The sequence below is a fragment of the Muntiacus reevesi genome, chromosome 16 (genome assembly GCF_963930625.1).
Source record: "Muntiacus reevesi chromosome 16, mMunRee1.1, whole genome shotgun sequence".
NCBI lineage: Eukaryota > Metazoa > Chordata > Mammalia > Artiodactyla > Cervidae > Muntiacus > Muntiacus reevesi.
In genome coordinates, this window is record NC_089264.1 from 13,199,326 (window position 1) to 13,223,547 (window position 24,222).

The 24,222-nt window shown below is 36.7% G+C and overlaps 1 protein-coding gene across 1 annotated transcript in view; it reads right to left on the reverse strand.

Moving 5' to 3' along the window:
• Positions 1-1,662: 1,662 nt before the first annotated feature.
• FAM241A (family with sequence similarity 241 member A) overlaps positions 1,663-24,222 on the reverse strand; it is a 39,893-nt gene continuing 17,333 nt past the window's right edge. The window contains exon 2 of the mRNA XM_065907433.1: positions 1,663-3,708. Coding sequence (XP_065763505.1) covers positions 3,463-3,708 — 246 coding nt within the window. The 3' untranslated portion in view covers positions 1,663-3,462. The remainder of the gene's footprint in view (positions 3,709-24,222) is intronic.

Genomic DNA, 24,222 nt, shown 5'->3' on the forward strand with positions numbered 1-24,222 from the left:
CTGTGATCCATCGGATGTTGGCAATTTGATCTCTGGTTCCTCTGCCTTTTCTAAATCCAGCTTGTACATCCGGAAGTTGTTGGTTCACGTACTGCTAAAGCCGAGCTTGAAGGATTTTGACTGTTAACCTTACTAGCATGTGAAATGAACACAACTGTATGGCAGAGAAATAGGACTTAGAAAATATTCAGTCCAGCAATAATCCTGAAGCCACAGTTTGTACATTAGTTTATATTCTCCTTGGCCAATTCTAGTACTAGAAGTACTAACAGGTTTGAAAGTCCGATTTTTAAAATTCTTCTTTCATCCTGTCAAGCCATTAATTCACAATGAAAACTTCTAAAATAAACTGAAATCAATAAACATTTGTAAAATAATTAAAATTAATAATTAAAATAACTATAAATAACTAAAATATGTAATTATATTATAGAATCACAAACCAGATAAACAGCCCTTGATCGCTCAATACCTAGCTTTATTTTGAGCTTAATACTTTACAACAGACCTTCTGCTGTAATTTGCCCTCTCAGTTCCATAACTGTTTCTTACTTCCTGATCATTTGGATGGTCTTTAATGGATTGGCAGCTTAGTGATAGCCCAGAAAGATTTTCTCTGATCAAAACATGTGATTAAATAGAGACACACTGTGGTCAGAAGACAACTATCGTCCATAGTACCCACATAGAAAAGATTCAAATGCAATTTTGGATGGGTCTGTGGGGATTTGCCTTGATATGCTTCCTTTATGTTTGTAGGAGCAGAAATGGAAATGTGGCCTCTAGAGTGGCTAATCAGTGATGCGCTGATGATACATGTTTAACAACTGGCTTCCCACAAAAAAAGAGCCCTGATTTGTTGTGTTTGCCAATTTTTATAGCGTAAATACTCCCCTCATATTCAGTGTCAGGCTACCAACTTGATGTCATTGAAGGCAAAGAGGGATTAAATGTATACAGTTGGCTTTTGCAAGTCAGTGTAAGCTGGCTCCAGCACACTAGTGAACTAAGAATGATCTGACTGGTGGCCAAGAATGGAAAAATACCTTGTATATAACAGTTCAGCATATGAGACAACTGAATTCTACAAAACTTAAGTTTTTCCTTTAGTGAAAATGGATTTATTCATCTACAGTCAGTTTACTTATAGGTCTTGACCTTTTCCTTTTGAATTGAGGTATGAGTGATATATACATACACAAATCTAATAATATAGCACTATAATTTCTATCTCTTTATTCATAGCAATAGTAGTTTCTATAATTGGCTTGTATCTGAGATTGAAATGATTGAGAATGTTTTTGAATTAATTCCTTATACCATGAACCAAAGAAATGACCAGTTTCTTTTTATTTCAAGACATCAGTATAATTTGCATTCTAATATTTTTCATAAAAGAAAATACTTTATTTCCATCAAATGAGCAAAGTTTGTTTTTTCCCTATTAAAGCAAATGATTTGTTGGTATGCTCTTCTAATAATATATGCAGAAAAGATAGCATCAAAATATCTCATTTCTTTATAGAATTTAATATATATCCTATTAACAGCAGTGTACAGATGCATAGTATTTGACAATTAAAAATTACTTTTAAAAATATTTTCAATATTAGGCACTGGTGGAACCAGAGCTATTATTATGCATACTATTTCTTTTTTACATTCCAAAAGGAAATTAAAACTTCTAGTAGTATTACAAAGAAATACACTTTTTAATATTGAATGCAGATATACAAAATCTCATGACTTCTACTGAAAACCTTGCAACTCTACTGGACATGAATAATGACACCTTTTCAAATAACTTGCACTTATGCCAGGTTCATAAAGGTTACTATTAAAAATATTGCAAACCCAGTAAAAACACAATGATAGAGTACAAAGTCTTTTTTCAAAGTCAAACTTTAAAAAGATCTGTATTTACACAAAGGAATAATATTTTTTAGTGCCCTCTGATTGGTACTGTTTTTCAGGATAATCTAATTTTAGAAATCTAAATTGAACATTTTCATCATTTTTCTGCTTCAGGATAGAAGACACTGAGGACATACAGAATAAATTTTAAAAACAGGATTGGGTAAAAACTTTATAAAGTAGAACAGTAAACATTTTACACACTTTATTACCCTGCCAAAGATAAAAATGACCCATTGCTCTATCTTCCTCTATTTAACTGAAATTTCTAGATAATTATCTCAACTACCTATCCTTTGTCTACATAGAAAGTTTTTTAGACCAAAGTATAAAGATTTTAGATTTTTTAACAAAATCCAAAGTATCAGTAAGCCATTTTTCATTTTCTAAATATGTTTAAAGAAATGCTATTTTTCAATATAAAACCCCAAAGTGTTGAAATAAGACACATTAATAACATGCCTGGCCAATTACTGACTTGACTTTAGCATCAGAGGAATATGATACAATTGGCTGCTGAGTTCCAAATTTAAGCATTTGGTTTTATATTGTAATACTGTTCTTTCTAATACAGATATTAAAGAAAATGAGCTTTTTCTTTAAAAAAAAATGAATAATAAAGAATTTTAGCCATAATACAAATCAATTTTGGGGGGAAAATCCATGTCAAGATAGGAAATAGATTTTTAAAATCTTAGACTAATTGCTATAAAAGAATTATAAAAATGTAAATTTCTGAAAAAAATACACTGAAAATGTTTATCTAGGAAAAAATACAAGGAAAATATTCATTACTATGGGGTACAGTCAACTATGGACCTGGCTTATGATACTTTAAAAATTCACAAAAACTAATTAGCACCAAAAGTGTCTAAAACTCCAAATGATATACTGAAGTGATTCCAAGCCCAAGTATTACATTATAAAAAAGTTACATTTAACTTGGGAAGTTTCCTCAGTTATAATAAATATATTTCTTTTCAATCTTTAGAAAATGTGCTAGCTTTACTGATTTTCATCAAAATATTAAGGTAGTGTATAGAAGTTGTCATTTACATTAGTTTTGGCTGAGCAGGGACAATGGAAACTCAAGTTATTTCCCAGAAAATATGGATTTATTTGGTTGGGATAAGTGAGGAGCAATTCTCCAGTTAAAATTTTTTGCTCCTTGTTTCATGCTTTTTTTTCTAAAATGTTTTATTAGAGCTTTTACAAGATCTATATTGTCTGATTTGAATTTTGTATCCTACTTTCCCTGCTCACTTTTTGGTGTTATTTAAGGTTTGGCATGGGAATAGGAGTATTTAAAAGTGGGCACAGATCACAGTAGTGAAACAAGAGTTACGAATAAGCTACTATATATATGTTCAACCCTCTTAAAATTGAGTGAATTTAATTTTAAACATCAACTTACAAATTTAATTGCAAAACAACAACACACAATTTGAAACAAGGCAAACTTTTCAGCCTTTATGTAGTGAAATATATGACTTCACTAATTATGTATCTGGCTACCAAATGTCAAATGATAGTTCATTTGGCCATATTTTACTGCTGCACATAAATAATGACAAGGCAAAGAATAGCAACTAGTCCAAGGGCTGGTAGGCCAAGGAACCACAGCATAACCCAAAAGAAGATGACTATTACTGGTTCTACAATTTGTTCTCCAAAATACATCCTTGTGAAGCCCATGTTGACGAGGCTTTTGTTCAGTTCACCAAAAAGTGTCCCCATCCTTTTGTAGTCATCTCCAACAGGCTCGCCAGTGTGGTTTTGTGATTCTTCAATATCCTTTGGAAAACAAAAACAAGACAAAATATAAACATAAAATGAGAAACAGGTGAAGGTCTTTTAAGAGTAATGACCATTTCATAGTTCTTTATCTTCCAGAGTATGTACTGGGCATACTTCTGATAACCATTCAATAATACCTGGGAATGTTCCTTTTGATTGTCACCCAGAACAGCTGTGACTGTGATCACTTTTCAAGAATATGGAAAGCACTGATTTATTGATTTGTGTGGTCTTGACACTGACTGGACACTCAACTACTAGAACACTGATTTACAAGATGAAGGAAGTAGCTGATCATTTCCATTCATTTTCTAGTTCCCTGGAATTGCACAAAACTTATTAAGTGAAAAATCATGTTCGTATTGTTCTTATCAATGACTGTGATTACAGAACAACCTTTTTATACCAATCGCACGTTCTGAGGCAGGCTCTGGATTGCTCTGTCCTGCTATAAGTAAGCTTCTTTTTAGTCCATTCCTTTGACACTAAGACTTCAAGGACCCAGTCTCATCTCTCCGGAACAGAGCTTGCTGCTACTGTTGAACAATTCTCAGCTATTATGGCTGTGATCTTTTGATTTTGGCTGGGAAGCTAAGAAGAATTCAGTGTAGGTCCTTGATGTCCTAAGTGCTTATTAATTGCATCAGGAGAAACTCCCACAAAGGAATAGTTTTGTATAGTAAGCCTAAAAGTTTACCTAGGTATCAGTTCCCCAGAAAATGTCCATGTGTACCCAATTACACATACCAAAAATTATGTGCTATTTCTATTACCTCTCAGTCTTACTACAATTAGGGTCTTTATACTACTATCTCTAGTAGACAGATATTAAGCTACTATCTCCCAGCTTCAACCCCACTCTGTGAAATTCTACAAACACATCTGGCTCCCTGTTAGGCTCTGCCAGTAGAGGAGCCAGAGGCACTGCACACCAAGAGGAGGGGGAAGGGACTTGCTCTTTCTTGTTCGCCTCTCATGGGTTTCTGGAGCCTCTCGGTCTCACTCCAGTGACAGTTCACTCAGGCAGTAGTAGGTCCTTCTGGCAGCAGCCACTGATTTCACTTTAGTGACTTCCCAACACCTGCAGAAACTATCTCAATGTGCCTTCCCAAGACACCAGATCAAACCTGTGGGTTCCTTTCCCTCAGATTTCTGGTTCCCAGGGTCTATGGTGTTCCTCCTTTGAGCTCAGAAACACCAGTACCAGGTGAGCAGCGATTGGTTCTTCGAAGTCTGAGTTTCAGCTGCGTGTGATGGGGCCTTCCCCAGTTTTCTCAGTTTTAGTAATTCTCTCTCTCTTTTCTGCTTCCTCAGGCCCAGGAGTGGTGGCTGCTTCCTGGTGTTACTATCTGTGGCACTCTAGCCTACCTTAGTGCAGTGGTTTTTAAACTTTTACGTTAGACTCCCTGGAGGGCTTTGAAAGCCCACGGCCAGGGTTTCTGATTCAGTAAGCCACAATAGGGGCTTGGAGTCTGAGAATTTGCACTTCTTAACAAGTTTCCAGGTAATGCTTATCATGCTGGTATTTTTTACATCTTTTGATTATCACTGCCTCCATGTTTTTGCCTTTCCTGTTCTTCAATGCCTGCTTAACAATTCTTTGTATTAACTTTTCTTTGCTAAAATAATTGCTATAGTTTCTCTCTTTTCACTAGCGCCTAATTTGGTCACAAAAGAAAAACTATGTCACAGTGACATAGTTGTAATTATAATTTATTAAACCTAATCTCTTTTAGGCGTGATGATTCAAATCAGTAATTATTTATTGAACATATACTTGGCTCATAGTAGGTGCAAGATAGAAAATTACTCATGTTTAAAAAGATGACTTTGGGTATAGCGTTTCATATAATAATAAGTAAGTATTAAAAGCTACTAAGTAGGCTGTCTAGGCCAGAAAGTAGTTAATTAACTTAACTTGAGACACACTTCAAACACATGAATCAAACTTAGATTCCTTTATTAGAAACCAAAACTTAATCATTCCAGTAATCAATAAGTAAATAAAAATATTTTTTCATTTAAAAATGCCTTACTTTTTATTCTACATAATAGCTTACATAAGGAAAAAATGCAAAAATCTAACTTCTATGTGCAATAGTAAGACAAAATGATTTTCAGTGTTTCACTGAAGGGTTTCACTTAAAGTGTTTCACTTTAAGGCAGTGTTTTCCCATATAATAGCAATTTATTTTGAGAACACAGTATCATTGATGTAATGAAAATATGAGACTCAGTGGGGCATCATTGTTAAATGTATGTAAGTTTAAGCCAGAATTATTTTTGAGTTAATATATACACATAATTTAATAAATTACTTTTGAATTGTAATTTCTACCAAAAAAAGAATGAGAAGAGCAAAATGTTGTTGAGATATCTGGAGAGTTCAAACCTAGGTTCCCAACACTTAAACTGACTGACCTTGATCAAACTACTCCAGTTTCCTGAGCTTCAGTTTTCTAATCCATAAAATGGGATTTATATGAATGCTTTTTGATATTGATAATATACTCATGAATTATACTTGTGAATTATAATTTATTTGTTAACCTTTCCTTATTTTTTGTATTTTAACTTCTGAACTATATTTTCCTTCATTGATGTGCTGTGATCAATTTTATGTTTCTTAGCTTCTCATACTTTTTAACGTGCTCCACGATAATACACTATATTAAAAAAGAAAAACAAAAATCTTGGTCTTACCTGAGATTAAGGATCTTTCTTTTCTTTAGGATAGAACTCAAAGAGTTCTTGATTTAATTTGTAATTCTTCTGGTCCCTCAACTTTCTCTTCTACTCCAATGTCTAGCATTGCTGGTATCATTTTTGGCCTCTTTATTTTTTTATTTAGCTTTTTTTTTTCTTTTTTATCACCTCTAATTTCTTTTAACCTATGCACTTATTGTACTTGGGGGTTTTCTGCTGTTACTGAAGCTTTTAAAAACTTTTTCAGTATATTTGTGGTTTTAGTACAAAGCAAGTACCTTAATCTAAAACAGTTCTTTCTGAAGATTCATTTTAAATTCTTCTACAAACTGTTTGTGGGTTTTTCAGGGGAAGAAGTAGGTGTTGCATTGCTCAGTTAACTCCTCAAGCCCAGGTGGAGGCAGCAGTGTGAGATCCGGGGACCAGCTAGGGGGATGGGGACTAGAAATGGGAGGCCCAGAAAGACTGGCCTGGGGGGGCTGTGGCTGTGGCAGCCTGCTTGTTCTTCTTCTTTTTTTAATACGAAAAATTTCAAGCACAAAATTAGAGAAAATAGTACAATGAACCCCTAAGTACCTATCAACCAGATAAAATAATTACTAAAAATCTGCCACCTTGCTGAAGCATTTCTTAATCTGGGCAATTTGAAGGAGAAGAAAAAAGTAAAGTCACTAGAAAAATGCCTAAAAGTGGCATATCTTCACAAATAAAGTTCTGTGGGAACATCAACGATATTCAGCAAAGAACTGGATAAAGTTTCAAATAACCCTAGGGAAAGAAAACAGGCAACATTCTTAAATCACTGACATTACAGTCAATCTCACTGCAGGGTTTTCTGTATCAGTAAATATTTGTTGAATAAATGGGGAGAATTTATCTTGTGACTGCCAAGCTTTAGAGCAATATCCTGATAGACTTTCTACCTGCTCCACTTCTTGCCAAACAAAAAGATGGACTTATTTTTTCCAAAGTATAATTTAGAATTGTAATCTCAAAGCAATTATAGATTTTTATGGAATTATCAGTATGTTTTGTTGTGGATGTTATTAAGATCCACTTACTCTTTCCGTAATCCTTAATCCAGTCCAAACCTTAATCTAGTCCACATTCTTTACCTGAGGAAAACCCCATCTATAGCTTCAGAAATGACAAGTCTAAGAGTAATCCCCTGCCCTTTATGAGAAGCTGGCCTTGGAAAGGGCATGTAATCTACTTTGGAATGATGACTTTTGAGTGTCTTCTGGGGAAAATTCTTTGAAGCTCTTCTGATACAACTTTGGAAAGTGATTCTTAACACTTTAGGAGAAATAGAAGAACTGTTTCTCCATAGATAGACCTTAAGTAAAGAGAATTTATTATATTTGAATTAGCTTTCTACTGCTGCCATATGAAATTACTACAGACTTAGTGACTTAAAATGACACAAATGTGTCACTTTTTTCTAACTTGTTTTGCAGGTTATAAGTCAAAATTGGCAGGCTTGTTTCTTTCTGGAGGCTCAAGTAGAGAATCATTACTTTTTCTAGCTGCTAGAGGGTGTCCATCTTGCTTGTCTCCTAGTCCCCTTCCTCCACCTTCAAATCCAGCAACAATGCAACTCTCAGACCATCCTTCTGTAGTTAACTGTTTCCTCTGACAATAACAGGGGAAGGTTTTCTGTTTTTAAGGACCCGTGTGATTTAGTCCACTGAGATAATCCAGGTTCATTTTCCCATCTCAAAGTCCTTAAATTTGATCATATCTACAAAATCTTTTTTGCCATGTAAGATATCATATTTATAGGTACTAAGGATTAAGATGTGGACATCTTTGAGGGGGGAGAAACCATTATTCTACCCACCTCAATATTTAATTTTAAAATTATTTCTTTATATATCTATTTCCTGTCACTATCTATGATAGGAAGGGTAAGGCCATTGAAGACAAGAACCAAAGTTCGAACAAGAGTGCTTATTATACTGCATTGTGCCTGGCCCTTAGCAGGCTCATAATAAATATTTGTTGAATGAACAACAGAAATATTCTATAATAATGACATATTAGGCAAAAAACTCCTCAAAAATAAAAACAAAATTTATAAACAACATCAATTATTTTATTTCCCCATGAGTACATCTGTGAATTTGTTCAAATATGTATAGATTCTAGAGAGATTGTAAAATATGATAGCTGTTAGCTAAAATTTACATGCTTAGTTCAATTCCTAAACAACTGTATTTTAAGAGCAGAGGCTCATATGAACAGCTGAACTCTGAAGTCCCTGACTTAATTCAGAGGTCTCTAATTTCCGGAGTAAGGCAGTAGCGGTAGCATTATCAGTGGCATAGTAGAACAGCTAACACGTGGCAGGCACTGTGTTGTACATGCATTTTCTTGTTTCCTCTTTCCAACAGGCTGTGAGGGAGGCACTATTATCTTCCCCATTTGCAGATAAGGAAACTAAGTTTCAGAGGAGTTAAATGTCTGGCCGTTGACTTATATTTGGTAACTGAAGGAGCTATGATACGAACTCAGACATTCTTACTCCAGCGACCACACCAGTAATCCCTGTGTTACACTCCCTCCAGGTATTGTATTAGTAATAGCTAACATCTGTGTAACGCTGCTAAGCTTTCAGAGAAATTTTACATATTTGATCTCTGAAAAAAGAAAAACTATGTAAACACGTTGTCATTTTTCACAGAGCACATTTAACAGAGTGAAATGAACATCAGTGTCTTTCTGTGCTTTACATCTTTTTCCAGTTTATAGCATACTTGAAGGTGAGTCTTATCAAGCATAAAATTGCTCAAACTTTAATTTTGTCTTATATAAAAATTTAAACAAGGTAAAGCTACTTGCAGCAGTTTAGTAAATCTTTTTATAGTCCATTCAGTATTGACTAGAATTCAGATTCAAATGTGAAAAAAAGAGACTCCAAGCAAGAATGAGGAGATATGCTTGGCAGAATTGCAGTAAGGCAAAAACCCAAACCAACCAACCAAATACACACGCACACACACACACACACAAAACACTTCACACATAAAACACACCAATACGAAAATGTAGATGGCATTTACCCCCGTTCTAACATAATCACTTTGTGTCTTTGCCAAATTTTATTCTTTGTATGTGAGGTCCCAATGGAAGAACATTTATCAAATAACAGTTTACTTCATGATCATATAATAGTACAGACCATGACATGCACATTAAATAGTGATATTATTTTGTCCATAATTAATGACATAGGAGTGTATAATTGACTGAAAATCTCTTAAAAATATGCAAAATTAGTGATGAGAAATTAAAGGTGAGCCCTGAAATAATCATAGGATTTTTGAGCGCAAAGAATCTTTAAAGGTAATTTAAAGTCTCTTACTTCAAAAAGAAGAAATAAGAGGTTAAATCACATAGCTTTATTAACCAAAAACAAAGACTTTGGAAGCAAGCAGGATGGATTCAAATCTTTCTCTGTCGTGTATACAAGGTAAATTACTTACCCACCGACTGTCAGTTTCCCCAGGTATAAAAGGAGCATATCACTATCTATCTCATACAGCGTGATAATGAGGAAACAGATAAACTTTAGAATACATACAAAAACCACTCAATGTACGGTAACTAATATTATTACTACATTTTTGGTAGAAATTATGTCCTGTGATTGTTTTTACTTCTGTTCTCTCTCTACTGTAACATGCTGCCTAATACCTTAGTGACCATCTTTCTTGTGATAATTAAATTCAGTTGTATTTTTCTTCATGTGTTATGACAATTTAATTATACAGAAGTTGAGGTGGGATGTTTCCTATGGCACACCCTTATCTATGGAACAATCTGTGCACATTAGTATGGCAGAGTCTGCTTATTCACTTTAAGAAGAGTACAAGCTACATTCTATAAACAGGTTTTCACTGAGTGGGTAACAATTCAAGATTCACTTTCAACTTTTTTTTTGAGTGTAATATTGGAAGTCTGCTGGTTTTGCCTGTCTGGTTTTTATTCTGCTTTCTTCTATTGATACCATCTTGATTTAACTTTGGGAAAACCCTCCCCCACCCACTCTTGGTTCCTGTGTTCTGGTGGAGTGTGTGCCCATCCCCAAGTTCCAGGCCTGGTCACTCAGAAGATTTCATTTCCTTGAGCACATGATTAGTTAATGAATGAGCATATAACCCAAGGCAGGCCAATGAGAGTTCTACCTAAGACGTTTGCTGCAACTACTGATAAACAGGCATCCCCCCATCCCCAACTGGTTAGCTGCTAAGGTGTAGAGCATCTTATTACAATGAGGAGGAAGCTTGCTATGAATGAAGTCAATATAAAATAAAGCCAAGAAATGACATAGTGGATATTGTTTGAATACTTGAATCCAGCTAGGGCATCTACTTCTGTTTTTTGTTTGTTTTTTAAAAATAACATGAGCCAATAAATCCCTATTTTGCAAAATCTAGTAAAAGTTGAATTTTTGTCACTTGGAACTAAGAGTTCTGACTAGATGATGATGATGATAAAAGCAGTAATAGCTACCATTAGAGACTTCCCTGGTGGTCCAGTGGTTAAACCTCCACCCTTCCAAAGCAGGGAGCATGAGTTCAATCCCTGGTTGGGGAACTAAGATCAGGCATGCCTCATGGCATTGCAAAAAAAAGAAAAGTAGTAATAGCGTCCATTAACTGAATGTTTACTATATGCTAGATACTGTGTTAAGTGCTTTATATTCATTATGCTATTTAATCATTATTTATTATAATAAGTATTATTAGCTAATTTCAAAGCCCTGTGTTCTTAATTATAGTGCTCAAGAACTTCCTCATTAATTTGGTTTTATTGCTACTAGCAATAATTAACATGAAGAATATATTAATAATATTAAAAAATAATAATGGGGTTAGGCAAGTAGAAAATTTTAGATATAGCTTCCTGAAAGTTTTTAAAACCTACACAAGAATAAACCAACAAAACACTGTAAAGCAATTTTTCTCCAATTAAAAAATAAATAAATAAAAATGGGTAAATGGTGATTGTATTCAGATAACACAAAAGAATAAAGAGTAAAGACTAAAATGCTAATTTCTTCTGGTACTTTAGGTTAACCTTCCCGAGCTGTCAAGCAGAGCCAGCCTCAATAACCCAAGTCCATGGAAATCATAACTGAGAAGGTAAACTTATAAATGCACAGTGAGCAAAAGGGGAATGATTTTTGGATGAAGTGAAGTGAAAGTTGCTCAGTTTTGTCCGACTCTTTGCAACCAGGTCAGAATACTGGAGTGGGTAGCCATTCCCTTTTCCAGGGGATCTTCCCAACCCAGGGAGTGAACCCAGGTCTCTCACATTGCAGGCAGATTCTTTACTGGCTGAACCAGTAGGGAAACTCAGAAGAAGGTCTTCCCTAACTGGGAATTGAAACCAGGCCACAGTGGTGAGAGTGCTGAATCCTAACCACTAGACCAATAGCACATGGTAACCTGTGAACTGAGGCTTATTAAATGAATGAAGAAATGAACGAATGAATGAACAACTCCTAAATCTTGCTGCAACCTCTTCTTTCACCTGTTTATTCAACTCTAGGTTTTCCTTGCTATCCAAAAGTAGAGTGTTCCTATGAAACCTTCAGTAAACTGAAGTGGTGTAAAGCAAAGAAGCAATTATCTTAGGGCACATCTTGGTATTAATAACAGATACACAAAACAAATTGAGAAAAAGCACAGATGCTCACAGACACAATTCAAAGCCCTGGTGGCCTGATGCTGAGTGTAGCTCCTGAGGAAGGAGCTTGGCGTGGTCACTCTAGCTACTTGGGATGTGTGCTGCCTCTAACAGTTCACTACAAACAAAAGCTGAATGCTGTTTTTGCTTTACATTTTTTTTTTTCTTATAAGAAAAAATCCTCTTTGGATTTCTCTGCTCATCAAAAAACAGGTACAAAGTTTCACAAAAGTGAAGTGGTGCAAAGCAAATTTTTGAAAGCAGGGACTACCTGTACTCCCACTGACTTCTTTACAACTTTACTGGGATTGTAGTCTGGTCTCTAACTTCTCTTAATTCACTAGCTTTCTTCCTTCTTGGAGAATGAAATGGCACCCCACTGAAGTTCTCTTGCCTGGAAAATCCCATGGACAGAGGAGCCTGGTAGGCTATAGTCCATGGGGTCGCAAAGAGTCGGACATGACTGAGCGACTTCACTTACATTCACTTACACTTATTTTCTTCCTTCTTCACTTTTCTCCTTCAGCTTGAGTTCTATGACCCAAATCTCTTTAAAATTTAAAACTCCATTGTCTCACAGGGAAACCTTAATCTTGAAGTAAGAATTATTTTCTCTATCTGTACCTGAGTGCCTGTGGAGCTAGAGAAAGTTACACCATAGGGTACCAACAGTTTATGACAACCCTAAACAGATCTTCAAGTACATTCCTATTTCATTTCTCTGCTCAACGTTTTTTTTTTTTTTTGCTCTCTACACAGGGCTATTTCAGATCTCTTTTAAAAATCTTCAACTGCCTCCTACTTCTCTCTTTCTTCCTCTCCTCCAGCAAATTACTTGACCTCTTATTTCTCAGGAGAAAGAGAAGTCAGAGAATTTCCTTAACTTTGTGGTACTAAATGTATCAGCTACCAAAGTTTATGTCCATTTCTTTTATTCTCTTTTGTTAGGAATAAAGAAATAAGGAAGCACTCCTTTTCCGTTACCCCTCTGTCTCATGTATCTTCAGTCTTTCCCTCTGCTGGCTCCTTCTCATCAGTATTTATACATGCTTAGATTTTCCTCCATTAATGCCACTAGCTCTGCCTTGCCTTTTCTTCTTCATAACCAAGCTGTTTGAACAATTCACTCTGCTTGTTTCCATTTTTTTATCTTTGTCAGGAACTGTGAAGGGACTGATGTTTTACCCCAGCAGCTCCCAATGTTTTTGGCACCAGGGACTGGTTTCATGGAAGACAATTCTTCCATGGGCCAGGGCTGGGGTGGGGGAAGGGGTGGTTCCAGGATGATTCAAGCACACTGTATTACTGTGAGGTTTATTTCTAGTTTGTGGCAATCTCGGGATATTCTGCCTTGACTTCAGGGTTAGGGTTCATGCTCCTGTGGAATCTAATGCCACTGCTGATTTGACAGGAGGCGGCGCTCAGCTGATAATGCAGGAGATGGGGAGCAGCTGTAAGCACAGACGAAGCCTCACTCACTGGCCCACCGCTCACCTCCCATTTTCAGGCCTGGGACTGGGGATTCCTGTTTCATCCTACAAGTCAAGATCCCCATCTTGGTGTCAGACACAAATCTCCGGGGTCACAGACAAATGATTTCACTACTCATGCCACAAGGAGCAGCCTGAGTTTCATGCTGACGTTAGTTCTCTTTAAGTCCCACAGGGTGACAGAGTGGCCAAGAAGATGCGGCATGGAGTGTGTTTCTGTCACAGCTGAGGGACTTTGAGCTTAGGGAACTCTCACCTTTTATAATGGGCTGTAAGCAAATCTGCCTGACGTTTGTCCCGGGGGAGACATCGTCTTTATTACACTGGGTCGCAAACAATCTGTCCTCTACTCTGAAAGGAGACACTATTCCTATCTTCCAAGTCTGTTCATTTAGCAAATATCTTTGAAAAACAGTCCTTAACAAAAGTTCTCAATGCAAGAGACCCATGGAGAATTGCTCCTAACAATCTTCCAATCAGACCTCAACTTCTGTTGGCTTCTGTTCTTTTACACCACCAAAACAGGTCTTGTAAAGATTACCAATAAACTGCCATATCAATAAACTAAGAGATTTTTTAGGGGGCATTCCCTGGCAGTCCAGTGGTTAGGACCGTGTGCTTTCACTGCTGGGGGCTCATGTTCAGTCCCTGGTTAGGCAATTAGGATCCGACAAGTTGTGCAGCATGGCCAAAAACAAAAAACAAAACAAGACAAAGTTTTTCAGTTCTCATTTGATTCAACTTCTAAGCAGAATCACATCTACTTCTGTCAAGAAGCATTTAACAGGAGGCTTCCTGTGTGCTGTTTTGGATCTGTCAGGAATCCTCTGTTCCTTATTAATTCCTGAATATTCAGGAGTTAAGAGGAAAGGCAAGCCTTTCCCCGGAGCTGAGGAATCCAGGTATTTCCTTCGTTAGTTTTTCAATATGGTGATAAGTACCATCTTCCTTCTTATGAACCATACGGTAAAAGTGACTGTTTACAACTCTCTCTCTTTAATATGGATCGCCTCATGTTTTATTAGTCTGGAATTTTAATCTTTATCTTGGCTGAGAATAACTACCTTGTAAGATAGTATATATGCCCACACCAAGTTGATTAAAACACCTTTGCTCCATCAGAGCTTGGGTCCCTGTGTCTGTCTTTCTCTCTCTCTCTCTTTCTGGCTGATTCCCTGGAGCGCGAAGGCCAGCTGCGTAACCCAGGGAATATTAGCCTTTTTCCTTCTTTCACTTTCTCATCGTCGACTCCGGACCACCAGGTTCTGGTCCAGTAAAGGACCAACATACTTCTGCTTCATTCATTGACTACGCTAAAGCCTTTGACTCTGTGCATCACAGCAAACTGTGGAAAACTCTTCAAGAGATGGGAATACCAGACCACTTTACCTGTCTCCTGAGAAATCTGTATGCAGCTCAAGAAGCAACAGTTAGAACTGGACATGGAACAATGGACTGGTTCAAAATTGGAAAAGGAGTTATGTCAAGGCTGTATATTGTCACCCTGCTTATTTAATTTATATGCAGAGTACATTATGCGAAATGCTGGACTGGATGAAGCATAAGCTGTAATCAAGATTGCTGGGAGAAATATCAATAACATCAGATACGCAGATAACACCACCCTTATGGCAGAAAGCAAAGAGGAACTAAAGAGCCTCTTGATGAAGGTGAAAAAGGAGAGTGAAAAAGCTGGCTCAAAACTCAACATTCACAAACCTAAGATCATGCCATCTGGTCCCATCACCTCATGGCAAATAGATGGGAAAACAATGGAAGCAGTGACAGACTTTATTTTCTTGGGCTCCAAAATCACTGCAGATGGTGACTGCAGCCATGAAATTAAGATGTTTGCTCCTTGGAAGAAAAGCTATGTATGACTAACCCAGACAGCATTTTAAAAAGCAGAGACATTACTTTGCCAACAAAGGTCCATATAGTCAAAGCTATGGTTTTTCCAGTACCCATTTATGCATGTGAGAGCTGGACTATAAAGAAAGCTGAGCGCCAAAGAATTGATGCTTTTGAACTGTGGTTTTGGAGAAGACTCTTGAGAGTTCCCTGGACAGCAAGGAGACCAAGTCAGTCAATTCTAAATGAAATCAATTCTGAATATTCATTGGAAGGACTGATGCTAAAACTGAAGTTACAATACTTTGGCCATGTGATGTGAAGAGCCAATTCATTAGAAAAGACCCTGATGCTGGGAAAGACTGAAGGCAGAAGGAAAAGGGGACAAGAGAGGATGAGATGGTTGTATGGCATCACTGTCTCAACTGACTTGAATTTGAGCAAACTCTGGGAAACAGTGAAGGACAGGGAAGCCTGGTATGCTGCAGTGCGCGGGGTTGCAAAGAGTTGGGTATGACTGAGCGACTGAACAGCAACAATTTTTTCTTTTCTTCTGAATTATATGGTATTATATTCTTCCGGTTCTATTTTTATCTCTCTGGCCATGTTTTTCTCAGTCTGCTTTGTGAGTTCACCATCCTCAACCTAGCTATTAAATATCAATACTCAACATCTGGTCTTAAGCTTTCTTTTCTCTCCATATTTTCTTCCCAAATAAGCTCATTCAAATTTTACAGTTTCAATTACCACCAGTACATCAGTTATTTAAACACTATATCTAGCTCAGACCTTTCTTCTGCACTCTAAAACCATATATTCAACTGCCTTCTCAACATTTACATTTGGCTATCTTGAATATGGGCTTCCCAGGTGGCGCTAGTGGTAAAGAACCCACCTGCCAGTGTAGGAGACCTAAGAGATGCAGGTTCGATCCCCAGGTGGGGAAGATCCCCTGGAGGAGGGCATGGCAACCCACTCCAGTGTTCTTGTCTGGAGAATCCCCGGGGACAGAGGAGCCTGGCGGGCTGCAGTCTATGGGGTCGCACAGAGTGACCGACACAGCTTGTACCGCAGCAGCACTTACCTTGAATGTATTTTAATATTCAACACAACCAAGGCCAAACCTGATTTTCCTGCTCAAAATTGGTCTTCATTCAATGAACAGAGTCTCAGGATAAAATCTATCCTTAATTTCTACAAGTCAGAAACTCAAAGAATGATCTGCAAAGCCTTCTTTTTCCTAATTTCCTGTATCCAATTTATCAATGGGTTCTATTGATTTTAAATCCTAAATATTTCAGGCATTTATAGTTTTCTAACCTTTCTTCTTTGTTGGCTAGTATACAGTCTGCCTTCTTAACACCTCCCTTTCTGGTTCTTTTTCTTCCTTCTTGTGGATGTGAGCTACCAGTTGGTGTCATTTCCTTATTCCAATACAACTTTACTTCCACCTTTGTATCTTGTGTTGACATTGTCAAACATATTTCAGTATGTGATAGGCTCAACAATATAACTATATATATACACATTATGCAATTGCTTTTTTAAAACAGTCAAGAGAAGATGTGCTATTATACTATCTTTTGTAATTATTTACATAATTGCCTTTACCAATCCTTTTTTTATCTGTGTGCGTAGATTCAAAGCACTGTCACTATCAACTGCTTTCATCCTTATAATTTCCTTTAAATGTTCTTATAAGATAGATGTTTTGGCAAAACATTGTTTTTATCTGAGAATGTGTTTCACTTTTATTTTTGAAAAATAATTTTTCTGGATATAGGATTGTGAGTAGGTTTTTACTCTCAGCACTTTTAATGTGTTGTCCTATTGCTTTCTGTCCTCCAAGTTTCTGATGAGCCATCGACTTGACTTTACTGGGGTTTCCTTGTATGTGATGAGTTGTTCTTCTTTTGCCGCTTTCAAGACTTTCTCATGCTCTTTCAATATTTTGACCATAATGTGTCTGGATTTCATTGTTATTTCTTGTATGTTTAGATTAATGCTTTTCATTAAGTTTAAAAAATTTTAAGCCATTATATCTTAGAATTTTTCTATATTTTTTTAAAAAAATTACTTTACCATTCTTATTGTTTATTTATTTTTTGGCCATGTCACACGACATGTAGGATCTCAGTTCCCTGACCAGGGATCAAACCTGCTCTCCCTGCTTTGGGAGCATGGAGTTTTAACCACTTGACCACCAGGGAAGTCCCAAATATTTCTTATATTCTATAGAATATTTCTGTCTCTTCTCTTCTAATATTCCTATTATTTGTATACTGATGTGTTTAATCATGTTCCACAACTCTCTGAGGCTCTATTCATTTTTTTTCTATTCTTTTCTCTCTCCATTCTTCAGGTTGCATAATTTCTGTTGCTCTACTTCAAATTCACTGATTTTTATCTTCTGCCTACTCAATTTTCATTTGGGCTAGTGTACTTTCAACTCCAGAATTTCCATTTAATTAAAAAGAAAAACAATTTCTCTTAATGTTCTCTATTTGATGAGACACTGTCATCATACTTTAGTTCTTTAAGCATGCTTCCTTTAGTTTGTTGCATATCTTTAAGAGCTGTTTTGAAGTCTTTGTCTGCTAAGTATATCATTAGGCCCCAGCAAAGACATTTTCTACTGTCTGACTTTTTTTCCTATAGATGGATCGATCATATTTTCCTGTTTTTATACCATGTTTCATAATCTTTTTTCAATAATTGGACATTTCTGATATATTTTTGCAGCACTAGATACTGACCCCTACCACTACTCTGGAGGTGGTGGTGGTGGTGGTTTGCTTATTCGTTTAGTGACTTGGCTGAACTACTTCTGCAGCCTCTGATGTTCCTATTCATGTTTTCTCCCTTGTTTTCATCTTTTACTCTCATTACCTAGAGGCTGTCCCTGGGGTAGTGTAGCCATTTATTGGTTAGAGGTTGTGCTTATGGTTCCTTAGCCATTATTTTTATTCTTCACCACTGGCTGTATTGGAAACTGCCATTATAGTTCAGAGACTTTACTTCTTTGCCCTACATTCAGCCAGGGACTGGTAGCGTGGAGGTGCCTACACTTACTGCTCATGAGAGGGTACAGCCTTGGGCATGTATACATTTTCCGAACTGCCGCAGGGGATTGTGAAATTCCTGAGGCTTGCTTCCTAGGAGCTGTCCCTGGGTCAGCGTGGTGTGCCGTTCGTCAATGTTTGGTCACAGGTCGTAATTAAGCCCCTTGTTCTTACTGAGGCTTCTGCCCTATGTCGGTGGGTCTGCGTGCAGCCTAGGGAATGCTTTCAAGTCTGCCCCACATCCTGCTGCAGGGCTCCCAGGTAGGTGCAGCCTCACGCATGCACACTCGCCTTGCTGATCCTCACAGGCGACTATGAGCCCACGAAGGTTCTTCATGGCTGACTCTCCCCGGTTCTTTCTGTAAAACTTCTGGCTGCTCTGTTGTTTTCATGTATTATGGGGCTACCAGACTCCTTTTAATTGCGCTTCAGCAAGATCTGTACTGTTTCAACACCACCATTAGTGGTGTTTCAACACTCCATTAGGCATGGAGTTCTCCACTCTTTCTTCCCAACGAAGTCAGTCCTCTCAGGCAGATCCAAAGACCTCTTTATTTCTATTACCTGCCTTTCCCCTGGGCAGAACGCCTGCCCCACTGCATGGCAGCTGGGGGCAGAGCCTCTGTCCCCTAGAGTGACAGTCCTGCTCCGTAAGCAGGCACAGGCGGTGGGGAGCAGCTCTCGGCCGGCTTGCTTCTCTCGGTGTGGGACCTCTGCTCTCTAGTGATGTGGGCCAGGGGAACTGGGCCTCAGCGTTCTCAGCGGCTGGGCTCAGGGTGCGGGTTGCTTGGGGGGAAGGGAGACTTGGAACAGACTTTGGCCACATCGACCTGGAACAGACTTCCTGTAACACGGAACTGCGAGGGGATAGGGGAAGGGATGAGAAGCCCTACCCTAGCCCTAGACTGAGAGTTAGGGGACAGGGGAACCTCATCTTCTTGGCCACACATGCTGGGGATGGAGCTTCTGTAACAGCACTGTGATGGGGCGGTCATAGATTAGGTTGTGGCTCCAATGTCTCAAATACTTACTGTTCTTACTTAGATATGGTAGGTTTTTTTAAATGAATGCTTTTCACTTGCTGTATGCTCTTAGGGTGATTCCCAAAGATTTTAAAAGATATTTTATTTTTAATTTTCTCCTCTTAAATTGTCATTTTGCTGGGACAAAGTCTGCTGAGTTCCTTACTCCATTTTTGTGGAAGTCCTGCCATGGTTGTTTCTGGATGTTAATTACTTTTGATGGTGTATTGAAGGATAATTCCTGTAAGGATAAGCCAGGGGATCCTGGGTAGTACTCAGCAGATTTTCTGGAATTAGCTGTAGGACGTTAAGCACTTTGAAGAGTGTTTATTTTTCACATATGCCGTGATAGTCAAATTCTGGGTATAAAAGTTCAACTCTTGAAGTTCCCTTTTAATCATATGGTCCCACTAACACTTTATTTTTTTTTAAAAGGACTTAAAAAAAACTTTAAATATTTACTTATACATAAAGCCTAAATGAATAAAAACAATGACTTTCTTGTTCTTTCTCATTTCCTCTCATATCAACCATTAAAGAGGCAGTTTTCCTTCTTTACTCAGCAGAGTCTAGCAAATATTTTAGTTGGTAATTGATTCATTAAAAAAAAAACTAAGCCTAAGGAAAGTTAACTGGAAATTCCAATCTCAGAGGAAAAGTCTTGCTTTTCCCTTTTTGCTTCCAATACATTAAATTTTGTACCCCCAAGTCTGTTTTTTAAAATAATTTTACCATAGTAAAATACTTTGTTCTTTGTTAGCAGTATTTATAACCCTCTGGAAAAGCTTGTAAGAGATGAAGAAATGTCAGAAGTAAATCAAGAATGCGTTGTGAGCATTAAAATCATCTCCTCCTTTCTAACTCCCCATATCATAATTAAATCTTTACAGTCCAGAAAGAAAAAAGTAAACAAAGAAATAAACATATTAATATATGTAAGAACAAATAAGACTATCTTAAGCTATCATGTCTATTCAATAAAACATTTAAAATTATTTTACTTTCAAAACACTTCTGCTTTGAGAACCAATTCAATAAAATTTTCCTGATACCTAAAACGTATTAGATAAATAAGACTATACCCTTAACTCCAAGAAGCTAACAATTCAGTAAAAAGGTTAATATTTATATAAAAATAACTAGATTTTTAAGGCAAAATATGATGTGTTTAAGAGTTGCAAAATGCTTGGCATTTAGATAACAAAATGTCAGTTTAGTAAAAAAAAAAATTAAATCAGGAGAACTGGCAAGAAAAAGTGACTGCAATGTTTTCAAATATTTAGATGATGTCTTTAAAAATGATATAAGCATGTTTAACTGCTTTTGTCTTATTATATAACAGAATAGTGGTTTATAGCACTAATGTACTATAAACTGACTCCATGGTTAAAACATCTTTACCTCAGCATTTAGTTACCTGAAGAGACTGATTTTTTCCCTCTTTATTCCTTTTCATCTCAAAGGCAGGCCCTCTGTGGCGATGCTCTGATATATATACCTTAATAAATAATGCTTAAATGAAGTTTTTAATGAATTTCACAACATATTATTCATTTTTAAAGCCCTAATATTTATTGAATATCTGTTATGTGTTGGGTAGTGTTTTAAGTACTTCAATCTTCAAAATATAAAGGAAACTGAAGAAAGATTATGTAACTTAGTCAAGATCTCCTAATAACTGGTAGAGTTAACACACGTGTTCAGACAGTCTGCCATAAAGCCCATCTTCTAAAGCCCTACACTGTAAGCTCTCTTATAAATAAATATAAAATCACTCTTGTAATCACTCACATTCTATTTGTTTTAATGCATCAGTTTTAACAGCAGTTCAAAGTTATACTTGTCTGGGTTAATTTATATTCAATAAAAATAATGTCATTTAAAAGTAGCTCTGAGCAATTTGCATTTGACTCACTGTACAATATAGCAACTGGTCTTCATTGTGATAAAATTTGACTAAAATTTTTCTTTCTTTAAAACTAAAAACCAAACCAACATCGAATTCTTAATTCCACCACTTGAGAGAAACATGTATTTTATTTGGACAGAAAATAAACACCTTTTCTTTCCCCTTGAAATGTTCTTGTCCTCACAGTATGAACAATGAGTTTCTAATACAATAGGATGTACTCCAATGATCACAGAAAGGTTGGCTTTCTAAATAAAATGATTTTTGATTGATTGTAATTAAGGAGAGGCAAAATGAAGCAGCAAGAACAACAACAGAAACAAGCTGGAAGTCAGTTTCAGAGGGATTTTAGACTGAAAGACTAAAAGCCACCAGCTGTGGCTCAGCTGGTAAAGAATCTGCCTGCAATTCAGGAGACCTGGGTTCGATCCCTGGGTTGGGAGGATCCCCTGGAGAAGGGAAAGGCTAGCCACGCCAGTATTCTGGCCTGGAGAATTCCATGGACTGTGTAGTCCATGGGGTCACAGAGTCAGACACGACTGAGCGACCTTCACTTTCACTTAGCCTGAAATGTCTCCTCCTCCAAAATATCAGAATTTTGTTTCTCTCAATCCACCTCACCATCCTTCTAGACCTCTCAAGAGAAAGACCTGTTTTGAAAAATATCTTGTAGCTTTCTTTTAAATGGGCAGGAGTCTCACATTTGCAAAACCTCAAGAGACAGTATCATACTGTGATAAACAAATAGACAGAAGAAAGTAGCTATAAAATTTAAAAGCTTCTGGGTTACTTCTAGATTTAGCCATTTACTTTCTACTTGTGGAACCCACAGTCTACATTCACCCACAAATTCATAAGCTACATGTTCTCCTGCACTCTCGGATTTCCAGCAACCTCCAGTCTCCCTGCTTCTTTTAAGCTGCTATGTGGTGGTGGTGTTGGTAAAAACTGTGCTCAGATGCCTCCTTACAAAATCATGTTGCCTCAGCATCTTGGTACTCCTACACAAGTGGAAGGCGTCACCTCTTGGTAACTATCCATCTAATTCCAAATATTTATTGTTCCAAATCTTTCCTACTCTATCATTCTTTCTTAGAGGTGTTGCTATTTATTTTTAAGGTTAAACAAGATTCATAATGCCAAATGTTTGCATCCATAAATTTAAATACAAAAATGGATTATACTGTAACATACTTTAATTCCTAAAGCAAAAGAAGCAATATGGAGATCCTGATTGAAACTGGAACATTTGTGCATCAGGCAAATCACACTTCCTTCCAAGACAAAATCAAGAAAGGCAAAGACATTATAAAATAAAAGACACTTGTCAGAATCTGAAGCACTAAGTAGGTGAGGACTGATTCTCAAAACCACTGGGTCCACTGTGTTGTCCCAGTTGCTTGACCATTCCTATTGAAAGAATCGTCAATATTTATGACTTTGGAATGCCCCCTTTTAAAATTAAATTTTATCATAAGAGTTTTAAGTTTGATCCTAGGCTTAAGGAAATATATAGCTTTATGAAAGTTTGAAAATTCTACTTGCTTATGCTATTATGTATCTTTTCCATATTATATTTAAAGAGTTAAAAATAAATATGGCTACTATGTACACTAAAACTAGGCAAAAATATGGACCGTCCTTGTTAGAATTAAGTTCCCTCTTTCCTCTACGGTTAGCGTTTTATCATTAATTTCTTACTAAGATCTATAATGGGATTTCTGTCTCACAGAAAATCTAAGAGTACTTATAAATGGGACAGTTTTTTAAAAAGCTATGAAAATGCCACTCACATAACAATGTTTGTGAGTGGTTTATTGTGTTCTGTATAATAACAGCTTCTTGTTTTATATACTACACTTTTGTATGATTCAGTGACTCGGCTGATATTTTTTCCTTGCATTCTGAAATAACCACTTCTGTGCAGTTTCTTATGAAATAAATGTCTATTGTGTTATCAATCAACCATTTGGACTAAGTAGTGAAAAATTCAACTGCTTCTCCTTATTTATGACACTAAAGAATTTGTAGGAATTTATTCTTGTAAATAAAAGTATGTGGGTTTACAAAAAATATATATATCTACATAAGCGACCTTATTTTATAATGAAGGGTATTACTTATTTTAGTCTTGGGTAAATAGTAATATAATGAAAATGACAGGTTTTCTGCCTACTGTTATAAAGCCTGTAGCCGTGTTCTAAAGTTACAATCTTCTCTCGGCCTATTTTGTACCTGTGTTTTATGCAAGATGTGCTGTGCCCTACTTGTGGCAAGCCTGCACAGATCTGAAAGATTTGCCAGACCAACAGCTGCTTTCTTTCAGGAAACCACACTCTTGTTCTTGGTGTGTGTCACGTCTTCCCTGAGTACAAAGATTAGTACCACTAATCTTTGATTACTAAACTCCAACTCTCATAATTCACAGTCCTTGACTTGCACAATAATCTGGCTTGCAAAATAAATCCTTTAGTCAATTCAGTTCAATTCAATAAATAATAACTGGATGCCTACCACGAGCAAGGTAAGTGCTGCGAGGTACAGAAAGCATATAGTCTACCCTCCTTGCTATTAAGATGCTTAATATACAAGGAAAGATATGTCCTCAAATCACCATATTCAAACACAGCTGCAGCTGCCCCTAACAATTAAAATGAATTGTACTTTTTATAAAAGATTCATAGTTTTCTTATTTTTCTCAGTTAAGGCAACTTTTCAAATTTCTAGACTTGTACGCTCAATTGCATATTCAACATTTCTATGTAGATATCTGAAGC